Here is a 12,728-nt window from a genome sequence, read left to right as displayed (position 1 = left end):
CCAAACAAAAGCAGCATGTTCTTGCCCTGTATGGCTGTGTGTAATTACGTCATGGTAGAAACACTACGCAGGGAAGGGTCCATCTTATAGATCGTATATTAACTCAGGAGCATAATTACATATATTATTTAAAACAAATTAGACTTCAAGAGGATATTTAGATACATTCTTTTAAGATGCAATACCCTGGCCTTCTGAGAGATGCTAGGTGGGACTGAGTGAGTGGTGCTTGTACCTGAGGGGAGGAGGGTTCCAGCAGCTTGGACAAGCTGGCGATAACACTGACGAGGAGGACGGCTTCTTTGCTATTAAAGTCTTCCTCTTGGCTGCTAAGTAAATTCAACAAGGACCGCTGAGAAAGGAAAGTATACACAGACACATGAGGAGACATGTTCCTACCAGGGCGAAGAGACATCTAGCCAGAGATTTCTAAGGCTGGGACAGAAAGGACTCAAAGCTACTGAAATTCCAAGAGGACAAAATCTGAAAATAAATTCCACTCAACAGCTAGCTTCCTACTGTTTTTGACTGATCTGAGCATTCTCTTAAACACTATGGACTCCTCCCCTCTCCCAATGCACGTTAGGGATGACTGTGCACCGTTTAGGGGGTTTACAGCTCCCCAAAGCCCGTCCGCTGACCTTGGGTTTGGACCGTGCCCCAGCACTCCCTACACACCTTCCCTGTTTTCCTTTTCTCTATTCCTCTCACCACCTGAAATACTCTTTATTTTGTCTGTCAGTCTCTTCTTCTGCTACAACGAGGATAGGGATTACGTCTTTTTTGTTCCCTACTATATCCCCAGCCCCTAGAATAGTCCCTGGCAAATAGCGGGAACTTTAAAATTATTTATTAATTAAAGAAATCCTCTGTGATAGAAGATTCAGATATTGTGACAACTAATCTAATGGTCAGTCTTTATGTAACCTGACAAAGCCAAATTATACCATGGACACAAAACAAAGGCAGACACTTCATACCTCAAGGGGCTCCCGACTATCCTTGTGTCAATTCAGTGATTCTTGGAGGACAGGAGTGCTGCAGGGTGGGATGGCTGAACAGACACCCGCACCAGCATCCTTTTAAATGCGTTAGCTTTCATTCTAGGAATTATGTCCTCTTGCTTGGATGATGACCCAGAAAAAACTGCTGTCCTACTTGCTCCCATTCTCACCAGCTGCCCCAGCTAACAGTCCCTTTGCAACGACCCTTGGGCAAGTACTGCAGCTTCCCAAGGCTCCTCACCTGAAACTGCCGGATCTGGAATGCTGCTCTTTGAGTGACACTGACTTCCACGTCTTCTCCCTCATCATCTAGACCATCTAGGAAAGGAAAAAAATTTTATCTTCTTTGAAATGGACTATGCTTTTTTTGGCATTTTTGCTAGCTAAAATTTTAGAGAGCCAAGAGTCTAGAGGCAGATTTAAATATATTCCTAACGTTCTGCAATTTCTTAATACTATATTCCATTCTGCAGTCACTAGTTGTGGTTAAGTGTAATCCAGTAAATGCCAATTCTGAATCCGTCCACCAGATGTCATGTCTTAGCAACAAGACTGTCCTCAAGTGTCTTCTGATAGGTTAACAAATAGAATCAAGAGGTTCAACTGAGAAAGAGAAACCCAGATCAAGCCAATGTATCCAAACTGAAATGCCCACCCAGAGCCCGGAGGAACAGGGGAATTTTGGGTTGATAGAACTGGTGCACGGCACTGAAGATCTTCTGCAGACCCTCCAAGCACAGCAGCGAGATGCTCTTTCCTTTCTCTTTCTTTCCTGACTCTTCCACTGAGGTAGGAATGGAAATGTATCTCCAAAGCAAGACCCTGAGGAGGGGAAAAGTGATTTTAAAGTCGGCTTCACCGAGGTACAGTTTATATACAGTAAAATTCACATCCTGTAGATATACAATGCTATGAAATTTAACAAACTTACACAGTGTGTAATCATACCACGATTATTTCCATCACCTCAAAACTTCCTTTATGATCCTTTGTGGCTAATTCTCCACTCCCCCCGACCCCGATTTTCCAAGCAACCACTGATCTGATTCCTGTTTCTGTGGTTTTACCATTTATAAAGTTATCACATAAAAATGGTATCATTCGGCATGTAGCTTTTGGAATCTGGTTTTGTTAGTACATGCTTTTGAGATTTACCGATGATGTTGTATCTATTTGTAGTTTGTCCCACATTACCGCTAGGCAGGTACCGTTTGTCCTTTCACCAATTTACCCATCCATCTGTTGGTAGACATTTGGGTTGTTTCCAATTTTGCTATTATGGATAAAGCTGCTATATACAAACCTTGATATAAATATATGTTTTCGTTTCTTTTGGGTAAATACCTAAGGATAGACTGTGTAGATGATCATATGGCAGGTTTGCGCATAACTTACTAAGAAACTGCCAAACTGTTTTCCAGCGTGGTTGTACCGTTTTATTTGTTATTTTTTTGTTTTCTCGTTGTACCTTTTGAAATTCTCGTCACCAATGTATAAGAGTTCAAATTCCATCACACACATGACAACACTTTGGTATGGTCAGTCTTTTTACTTTTAGGCATTCTAATAGGCGTTTCAGTGATTAATTCATTGTGGTTTTACTTTGCATTTACCTAAGGATGAATTATAATAACCATTCTTTTCTGTCCTTATGTGCTTGCCATCTATAGATCTGCGGTAAAGTGTTCAATATTTTACCGACTTTTTAAGTTGGTAGTTTGTTTTCTTATTAACAAGTTTGAGAGTTCTTTATATACTCTGGTTAGCAGTCTTTCATCAGACATGTTTTGCAAATATTTTCTCCTAGTCTATGGCTTGTCTTTTCATTTCCTTGAGTGTTTATATATATAGATTGTGCTTCTGGTGTCATAGCTAAGAAATCTTTACCTAAAACAAGATCAAAAATATTTTTGTTTTCTTCTAGATGTTTTATAATTTTGTTTTACATTTAAGTCTCTGATCCACTTCAAGTTATTATTTGATATATGACACGAGGAATGGATAAACGTTCACTTTTTGCATATGGATGCCCAATTGTTTCAAAACCATTTAAAGACTTTTCTTTCTCCATTAAATTACCTCGGCACCTCTGTAAAAAATCAAATGACTATATTTGTGTGTATCTATTTCTGAACTGTCTGTTCTGTTCCACTGATAATGTCAATACCAAACTATCTTAAGTGTAAGTAACTTTATAGTGAGATTTGAAATCAGGTAGCGTGAGTCTTGTTTTTTTTTATTTCAAACTTTAGTTATTCTGATTACTTCCCTCTTGCAGATGCTGCAGCAAGTGGAACACATTTCTGTGGGTGAGAGTGACTTACCGAGTTATGTCACAGAGGTTCTGAAAGATCTTCTCTGGGTTTTGGCCATGAGGGCCACTCACATGCCCTGTTTTCTGCAGTTGCTGTACCTTCTGTAGAGCCACGCTCACTGCATAGTGCATAAACTCACTACTGGACCTTAGGACAGACAGGCTCTCTTCGTGGCTTTGTGTACTGTCCCTAGAGAGAGAGAGAAAAGGAGGTAGGGGAGAGAGGGAGGGAGAGGGGTAGAGAAAAGACATTCCCCTACTGCCACTGGGATCTGGAATTAGGCTTTCTAGAGACTGTTCAGAATAGCAGCATCCAGCAAGCTCTGAATGATAGACCTTAGGCAGCCCATGCCAAAGTCAGTGCCATGACTGCCTAAATTAGGTTCCCAGGCCCAGTTTCCCCATGTGCATGGTGTGTGTGTTGGGGGAGGGCTTTCACCCCACAACACCAAGCAATTCTCAGGGTGTCCAAGGACTCAACTCAATTCAGATACTATCTCCCCAGAGACAGCATCAGATTCTACAGGTTAAGGGTTCAATCCCACAAGACTGCCCCCACCCCCTACTTCAGACACCAGGTGAAAGCCCAGGTAATAACTGAGTTATATCACAGAGGTTCTGAAAAACTGACCAAATGCAGATTGGAGGTTCCAATAACCCCCTTCAACTCGGGAAAGCTAACTGCAAGTCCAGGTTGTTACCTGTACTTCTGACCAACTGGCTTTAAATCAGAGGTTCCCACAACCCCCTCGAGTTCAGTTAATTTCCTAGAATGGCTCTTACAGAACTCAGAAAAACATATTACTTACTAGATCACCAGAGTATTGTAAAAGGATGTAATTCAGGCACAGCCAGGTAGAAAAGATGCATAGGGCGAGGTATGGGGATAGGGAGGGGCTTCCATGCCCTCACTAGCAGTGCCACTCTCCCCGAATCTCCATGTTCACCAGCCCAGAAGCTCTCTGGTCCACCCTTTGGGTATTGTGGAGGCTTCATTACATAAGCATCATCAATGCCATCACTGGCCACTGGAGCCTGATTTGACCTCTAGCCTTTCTCCCCTGCCCAGAGGTCAGGGGGTGGGACTGAAAGTTCTAACCCTCTAATCACATGGTTGGTTCTCCTGGCAACCAGCCCCTCATCTTTAGGTGCTTCCAAAAGTCACCTTTATCATGCTCAACACTTAGGAAATCCCAAGGGTTTGAAGACCCATGAGTCAGGAACTGTGGACAGAGACCACATATATATGAGAAATATATTTTTGCCATCTGAATGACCAAATAGATATTTCTTATAAATCACAATATTGCATTGCCCTTTTACAATCGTTGTATTACCTTATCCCTCCCGCCCCCCAAATCTTTTACTTTTATAAAACTTAAATTTCAGTCTTAGTTTTCTTTAGGTTTTGTTGTTCCTCTGTTTTTTAAGTTCACATTTTTCTTCCCTTTTTATCTGTTACTGCGTTCAAGCTACTTAGGTAGATTTCCTTTTAACACCTTATCAGGATTCATCCCTATTTTTTCATTCATTAGTCCACTGTTGCTAAAATTTCCTTTAATAATTCAAGGTACCTCTTTAAAGTGCCTACCTACAATTGTCCAACTTTCATTTCAAAAAAATTACAAACTTCCTGACTTATTTCTCGCTGTATGTACAGTTAAGAATCATGAATTCAAACTAGGTAATAACATCTACCCAGGTTCACCAGTATCACCTTCATTGTGCAGCTGTCCACAGCGCTCTATTAGAACCTTACCTGAAAAGAGCAGTGAGAAGCTCAGACACAAAGTTCATGGACAAAAAACTATCATGTGTTTTGCTGGTCATTTTAGTTTTGCCTTTACCCGCTTTTTCGTTAAGGATGTCAGAGAGTTTCTTGAAACACGTAAATAAGCTCAGAACCTCCTCAGACTTATTCTTACTGTATAGAGGGAAAAAGAAAGACCAAAGACAAGCATCAGAAAGTCGTGATTTACTTTCACATAGAGTAACACGGAGATCACAATGCTTCGTTAGACATCATGTTTTAGACACATTATGAATGAATGAGCCTTAACATAGCACTCCCAGTCATACAATCCATCTGGGTTATTTTTTCTTCCCTTATTTAGGCTAGTCAATACAGAGCATGAAAGTCCAATACTACCACCAATCAAAATTTCTCAATTAAAATAAGCAGTTCTTGAATTCAGGGTCTGGGAAATTCTAAATAAATGAACGCCTGCTAGAGGCACCACATTCACCAGCCTGTTTGGCATATGCTTTGGTGCTCTCTGGTAAAAAGAGCATAGTCTGGTCTCAGGCTAGATGTCTATCCAAGAGACAGTGTCACAGACTGCAGTCTGTTCAGTACCTAGCATATTATTAGAGTTAAACAAACAAACAAAACTCTCGCAAAATGAAGTATTCAGCAAACTGCAAGTAAAGTCATACCTGAAATTGCTGATGGAGAAATTATACTCTATCAGAACCTCACAAATACCCATCACAAGAGAAGCACAGATGTTATTTTTGATGCCGATACCAGTGCTCTGAGAAAAATCTGCTGATTTATCCTAAAACATATAAGACGAAAATTAAAAGCTACTAAAAACCTCCATTATGCAATACAACTGAGACTTCGCAATTACCAGTTCAAAGTCCTCCAGTTCACTCTTTATCATTCTACTAGTAATAGACTCCAGCATATCATCTAAGTCTTGGTAGAATCCTTCTTCTTCCTCCTCTTCTTCCTGCTGTAGGGGCAACACTCTACTTTTATACCAGGCCAAACAGTGCTGAATACAACACAGCAGATGATCCTGAAGAAGAAAATAATGATTAAACATTCTTGAGTGTTCAAGGATAACCTGTGAAGCTGATGATAATCAACAAATAAATCTTACTTATAAGGCTACAGTAAGTGACTCATTAGCATCACAAATAAAGTCAACCCGAATTAACAAAACAGGAAAAAATAAATTGAACCAACAGAGGCACTGTTTTCTGACTTTTCTGACACAGAGATATCTTATCAATAGATCCAAGGTGATGATGAGTCAGAAAAGAAACATAAGAAAGATTTAAGAGTAAAAATTCATGGGTGTAGCAGAAAGAGAGCTTCACAGGGAAAGGTATCTCTCTCTGAAGATCAACTCTATCAACAGGGTTATTTTAACTTAACAGTAAAAATAACGATCATAGGAGGAATAAAAGTCTCACCAGTGGTTCTTGCAGAGAGATCTGATCTCCTTGGGTCAGAATACAAGCTTCTAATTTCAGAGGTGGCAGCACATCAGGTTGTGGCTCATAGAACTGTTTTAACTGTGTATGGTAAAGGAAAAAGACACCATGGCTCATGAATGCTTTTCACTTTTAATTGGTTAAGCTAATGGCACTTTTAATGTCTAATGCCTTCTAACACAGTGGTCCCCAACGTGTTTGGCATCAGGGGCCGGTGCTCCTTAGAGAATCTAACGTCTGACTATCTGAGGTGGAGCTGAGGCAGCTATGCTAGCTTTGGAGAGTGGCTGCAGATACAGATGAAGCTTTATTCGCTTACCCGGCACTCAACTCCTGCTGTGTGGCCCGGTTCCTAACTGTGCTTCCTGAGGATTGGAGACCCCTGTTCTAAGACGTATTTCTAAATGTCTACAGAAGAATGAAGCAAAATTTATGTTGCTTTGGCTCACCTACATCCTTTGCCCTTGCTTTGGGCATCACACTAATTGAGATCTTTTTTCCTATTCTACTTCCATTAACTCTCCTATAAAACATCGTATGTTCTCACACCAATTCCTAAACCTACACAGGCAATCAGCATTTTCAGTATAGCTTGATGGTTAGAATATAGTCTCTAGTCAGAATGGCTGAGACCAAATTCCCAGTACCATCACAGATTAATGATTTCAATAAAAGTATGCCTTGGTTCCTCATTTGTGACATGAGGATATTATTAATATTTATTAATTTATATTATTAATATAAACGTATAAGGTTAAGGACTAAACATGCCAATACATATACAGAGCTTCAAACACTACTTGGCACATAATAGAGCTCAAAAAATATTATTTATTATTTTTTTTGCTTTTGGAGTCTGCAGAATTTTACTGGTCCACATACTAACCTGAGTTGTGAAGCACTGCTCTCTTCCTTCAATCATAATTTTCTATTCTTGCTAGTGTGTGAATGTAGATGCACTGATTATAATATAGTTTAAAAGATACAATATAGCTAACAGCGTATAAATTTTAAATAGGATTGGTCCCAAGGCACAATGAAAAAGCTTTTGATGAATATGTTTCCAATAATTTCTATATATCTGACATCTTAATTTCAAATGGAGTTTCTTAGCAGAATTATGACAAAGCAAGAAGTGGGGGGAGGGAGAAAGAGAGAACTTCCATTTTCAGCAAAGTGATGGATAAGGAGTCTAGAAAAACCCTCCTTGTAGAGAACAATGAAAATAATATTGCATTAAAATTTTTGTACATATATTTACTTATTAAATAGTGAGTTAAGGTCATGGGAAAGCAAGAGAAGTCCTCAGAGGTCTGAATATATTAGAAAACATCATAAACCATGAATCTAGCAAATACATGAGCAAATGAGCTCTGGAACTAGTGTTCGTTCTGGCAGCACTTGCCAATCCCTGAGGCCCAGAGCTACAGTTGTAGAAAAATTCATGGAAATGAAGACAGAGCCTAGGGCCCTCATGGGGTGGCAGCTGTATCAGGGAACCTCACATAAAATGGGCCTTCTTAAAAGGAGGCAGCTTAGTGGATGAGCCTAAAAAACAAATCCACCTCACAAAGAAAGATAGTAGGGAAATGCATCTCACTGAGCCTTGACTTCAGGTGGAGGGGGAAAAAGCCTCACCTAGGAATTTCTACCCACAAGCTAGTCTCCAAATGTAGCTGGGGCTAGAATTAACACTATTTGTGTGGCCTATAAAATCAAAAGCCAAAAATCTAGTTTAAAGAAAGATAGAATACAACTTCCATACAAGGGAGAAAAAGGAATAAAGGAAATAATTACCAATTTCAAATTTTACACAGACTAGAAAAAGAGGGAACATTCTCCAATTGTTTTACTAAGCCTAGACTAATGAAATGAAAACTACTGGACATTCCTCTGTAAACATATGTAAAAATTCTAAATGAAATATTAGTAAGCTGAATCCAGTAATGTACAAAAAAGGTAATATATCATAATCAATTTGGGTTTATGCCAGGAATACAACTGACCACAGTAACAGATTAAAGGAGAAAAATCATATAGTTATCTCAACAGATACAAAAATGTATTTGATAAAATTTAACATCCTTAATTACTATAAAAGACATATAACTGTTTAAAGAAAAATTATAAAACTTTCACTGGGATTTTAACATAGATGTAATGTGCATGACAATATCACAACAGAAGGAGGACAGAGCTATATTGGTACTAAGTTGTTATATTTTACCAGAAGAAAATCAGTATTAACCTGAATATACTGTAATGAGTTAAAGATGCATCTTGTAGCCCCTTGAGAAAACACTAAAAATACAACGAAAAGAAATAAAGCTAAAAAGAAATTAAAACGAATAGCAGACTTAAATCCAACCATAACAATAATTACATTAAATGTGAACTGACTAAACATTCCCTTCAAATGGGGCAAGGGTGTCACGGTGGATTAAAAAGGCAAGATCCTTGCTTTCACTTGTTTTGAGGATATATCCAAAGTGGAATTGCTAGATCAAACGGCGACCCTATGTTTGATGCCATACTTTTTTCCATGGTGGCTGCGCCATTTTACAAAAAAACTCCCATCAGCGATGCACGAGGGTTCCAATTTCTGCACATATTACCACCTGTTATTCTCCATTTTGATAATAGCCACCCTAATAGACATAAAGTGCTATTCCACCTTGGTTTTGATTGACATTTCCCTAATGACCAGTGATGTTGAGCATATTTTCATGTAGCTTATTGGGTATTTGTACATCTTTTTGGGGAAATGGTCTACTCTAGTCCTTTGCCCACTTTTTAATTGTTTTGTTGTTGTTGTTGAATCATAGGAGTTCTTTATATAATCTGGATATTAATCCCATATCAGACATACGATTTGCAAATATTTTCTCCTATTCTGTGGGCTATCTTTTTACTCTGTAAGAAGACAGTGTTCTTTGAATGCACAAAAGTTTTTAATTTTGATGAAGTCCAATTTATCTATTTTTTTCCTCTTGTTAACTGTACTTCGGGTCAATGTCCAAGAAATCGCCAAATCTAATGTCATGAAGCTCTTTTTCCCTTATGTTTTCCTCTATGAGTTTTATCATTTTAGCTCTTAGGTTTAGGTCTTTGATCCATATTGAGTTCATTATTGTACATGGTGTAAGATAAGGGCCCAAATTAACTTTTTTTGCATGTGGATATCCAGTTTTCACAAGACTATTTGTTGAAAAGACTTTCCTTGTTCTCAATCCTGTATGAAGCTTTTCATGCCTGGGCTCTTGAGCCAGGAAGATATGAGTTCAAATCCTAGCTCTTTCACTTACTGTGTGACTTGAAGCAAATTAAATTACTTAACCTCTCAGAGTCTTGCAATATAAACCTGTAAAATGGAAGTAGCCATTCTTAACTTACAGGTGGGATAAAGACTAAATGAAATTGTCCACACGTAGCACTATATAAAATGCTTGGCCTTCTAAGTGCTAAACATTAGGTATTATTACTATCAGCACATAATAACATCTTGAACTCCCTCAATGTATATAAAAGATTCAAATACCATACAATGAAATATTTATCCACAAAAAGGAATGAAGCACTGATAAACTGCTACAACATGGATGAACCTTGAAAACATTTTTAAGTGAAAGACATTAGTCACGAAAAACTACATATTATATGATCCCACGTATATGAAATATCCACGATAGGCAAATCTACAGAGACAGAAAGTAGATTAGTGGTTGCTTAGGGATGGGAAGATGGGAAAAAGATGAGAAAATTAGGTGTAGAGTTTCTTTCTGAGATCATGATGAAAAGTTCTAAAATTGACTGTAGCAATGGTTGCATAACTCTGAATATACAAAAAACCAATGAGTTGTATTGTACACTTTAAATGTGCAAATTGTATGGTACACGAATTATATCTTAATAAAGCTATTTAAAAGTTAAAATAAATGCTTAATAAATAAGTGTTGAGGGTAAAAGGTCTTATTTACACCAGATATTCTCCAGCTGAATCCTCTCCATCTTGATGGTCCTTTGAAATATTTCATAAATTGAAAACCTTTTATTAAACTTCAGAAAATAACCTAATAGACACCAGGTAACTGGAACCTAGACTTAACATTTGCTGTATTTGCTCCAGAACTCTCTTTTTTCTTTTAGAAATAAAACATAACAGATCGAGCTGCTGATAGCTCTTGTACAAATGGTTCTGTATAATATCCTTCTGACTCAGGAAGACTGTTAATCGAGAGCGATAACTTAGAAGATGGCAAGATGGCAGGGAGATAAGTGGTGATTACAATAAAACATCAGGACAGCATCACATACCCCAGGCATGCTCACGATTTACCAGTTACTATTTGGGAATTATTTTATATTTCAAAAAGTCTGGAAAATGTCGATTGCCTCTCAATGCCCCATTATGTTCTCTATATCCATAAAAACATATTTTACCTGTGAGAGCAGAGTATGCATGATTGAATTAGCCAGTTGAGAGTTTCTTCGAAGGACATCATAGAACCCCTAAAGGGAATCAAAGAGAACAAACAAGTTCTTTAACAGAGATACTAGCGATTTGGACAATCGTAACCTTAAAATAACACTATTTTTCTTAACGCTACTCTCAGTTCTTTGAAAAGATGGAGATGTTATTTGCTAGAGGGAAAAACAATTCAGAAAATTTAGGTTACTTGACTAACCTAAAAAGAAACCTCTGATCGCTAAAAACCAGATTAAAATAATTGGCCATAGTCCTTACAATTTTTAAAACAACAGGTCACTTTTCGCTTTGCAGAATTTTGCTCCTTCACAGTCAGGAATGCCCGAGGCCCTGATTCTTTTCTCTCATCCTATGTTAACGGCCTCCCCTTTAAGACATTCTTCCCACTTAGTCTCCTGTGCTTCAGAAGTGCCTCCTGGCCCCAAGCACTCTAATGTCAACGAGCACATTTCTCCCCATCCAAAGTTCCCCAGTCTCAGTTAAAAACTGCTGAAATTAAAATTCTGGGAGAACTTTCTTTTTGGAACCAAGAAATGACTGTACAGTTCATCTGTGAGAAAAAGCAAATGAGAAGTGATTCCCATGCCACAAAATACTTTTAAAAAAATAAACAAATGAAAATCAGCCCTAAAAGATATTAAAATGTTTTATAAATGTATAATGATAAGGACACTCACAGTTTTGGCACAAAAATCGACAGATGAAATACAAGCATATAGCATGCAAATAGAAACAGATAGTACATGTAAAGGAGGCAATACTGTCTGAACAATTAATTAATCTGGGGGAAAAAGTTAGGTCCTTATATATTATAGTAAAACAAACTCCAGATGAACTAAGTAGCTAAACATAAAAAACAAAAGCATAAAAAAATGAGAAGAAAATATTAGTGAATATTCACTGGAAGAATATGGACTCTTTACACAAAAGTAATAGATGTCTCAAAGGAAAAGAGCAATGGATTTAACCAAAAATTAATATTTCTATAGGTCTAAAAGGATAATTTTTTAAAAAGCAAATGACAATCTGGCATACATTTGAAACAAATATGACAAAGTGTTTATATTAATACAGAGTGTCTGCAAACCAGTGAAGCACCGAGTAAGCCTTTGATGAATAAATGGACACCGATACTCTAACAGAGATTCAGGTCTATGATGCATTTCAAGCTAATTTTTAAAATTTAGAGCTAGATAAGGGTTCTAGCAGATTCTTTTTTTACATGATGACGACTGTGCATAAAAGAGTCAACAGTACCTCTGAGACTGCTATCCAGAGTAATGTCTGCTTGCAAGGATGGCCCTTGGCTGGTGGCTTGGAACTTAGATAGATGGTGAACAGCTTCCTACACTGATACGAAACTTTCCCTAAATGATAGAAGGGGCTTACTGTGTCTAAACTGTACACGTAATGTGGTTTATGCTGAATATCTCCTTTCCTTCTAGGAGTTTGGAATTTTGGTATGTGCTAAGATGCCACTGTGACCACCCCCAATAAAACCTTGGGTGCCAAGTCTCTGATCAGCTTCCCTAGTAGGAAACCTTGCACGTGTTGGTGCAACTCATTTGCTGCAGCGATGGAGTGCATCCTGTGCAACCTCCCTCAGAGAAGACTCTCAGAAGACTGCACCTGGTCTCCTTCAGAGTTTACCTTGTGCCTCTTGCCAAGGCTGATTTTGCTTTGTAGTAAATCTTTAACT

General features: G+C 38.1%; 1 protein-coding gene across 2 annotated transcripts in view; it reads right to left on the bottom strand.

The window, feature by feature from the left end:
• Nucleotides 1-12,728, bottom strand: part of FANCI (FA complementation group I) — a 53,372-nt gene that overhangs the window by 11,482 nt on the left and 29,162 nt on the right. For both annotated transcript variants that reach the window (XM_039858299.1, XM_039858300.1), the window contains exons 19-27: nt 10,984-11,052; nt 6,523-6,624; nt 5,952-6,122; nt 5,755-5,876; nt 5,078-5,242; nt 3,329-3,508; nt 1,660-1,826; nt 1,246-1,322; nt 236-352 (exon numbers count right to left, since the gene is read on the bottom strand). In XM_039858299.1, the coding sequence (XP_039714233.1) occupies nt 236-352; nt 1,246-1,322; nt 1,660-1,826; nt 3,329-3,508; nt 5,078-5,242; nt 5,755-5,876; nt 5,952-6,122; nt 6,523-6,624; nt 10,984-11,052 (1,170 nt within the window). The remainder of the gene's footprint in view (nt 1-235; nt 353-1,245; nt 1,323-1,659; nt 1,827-3,328; nt 3,509-5,077; nt 5,243-5,754; nt 5,877-5,951; nt 6,123-6,522; nt 6,625-10,983; nt 11,053-12,728) is intronic.

This window comes from Pteropus medius, unplaced genomic scaffold, assembly GCF_902729225.1.
Source record: "Pteropus medius unplaced genomic scaffold, Ma_sr-lr_union100, whole genome shotgun sequence".
NCBI lineage: Eukaryota > Metazoa > Chordata > Mammalia > Chiroptera > Pteropodidae > Pteropus > Pteropus medius.
This window is presented reverse-complemented; position numbering and strand designations above follow the sequence as displayed.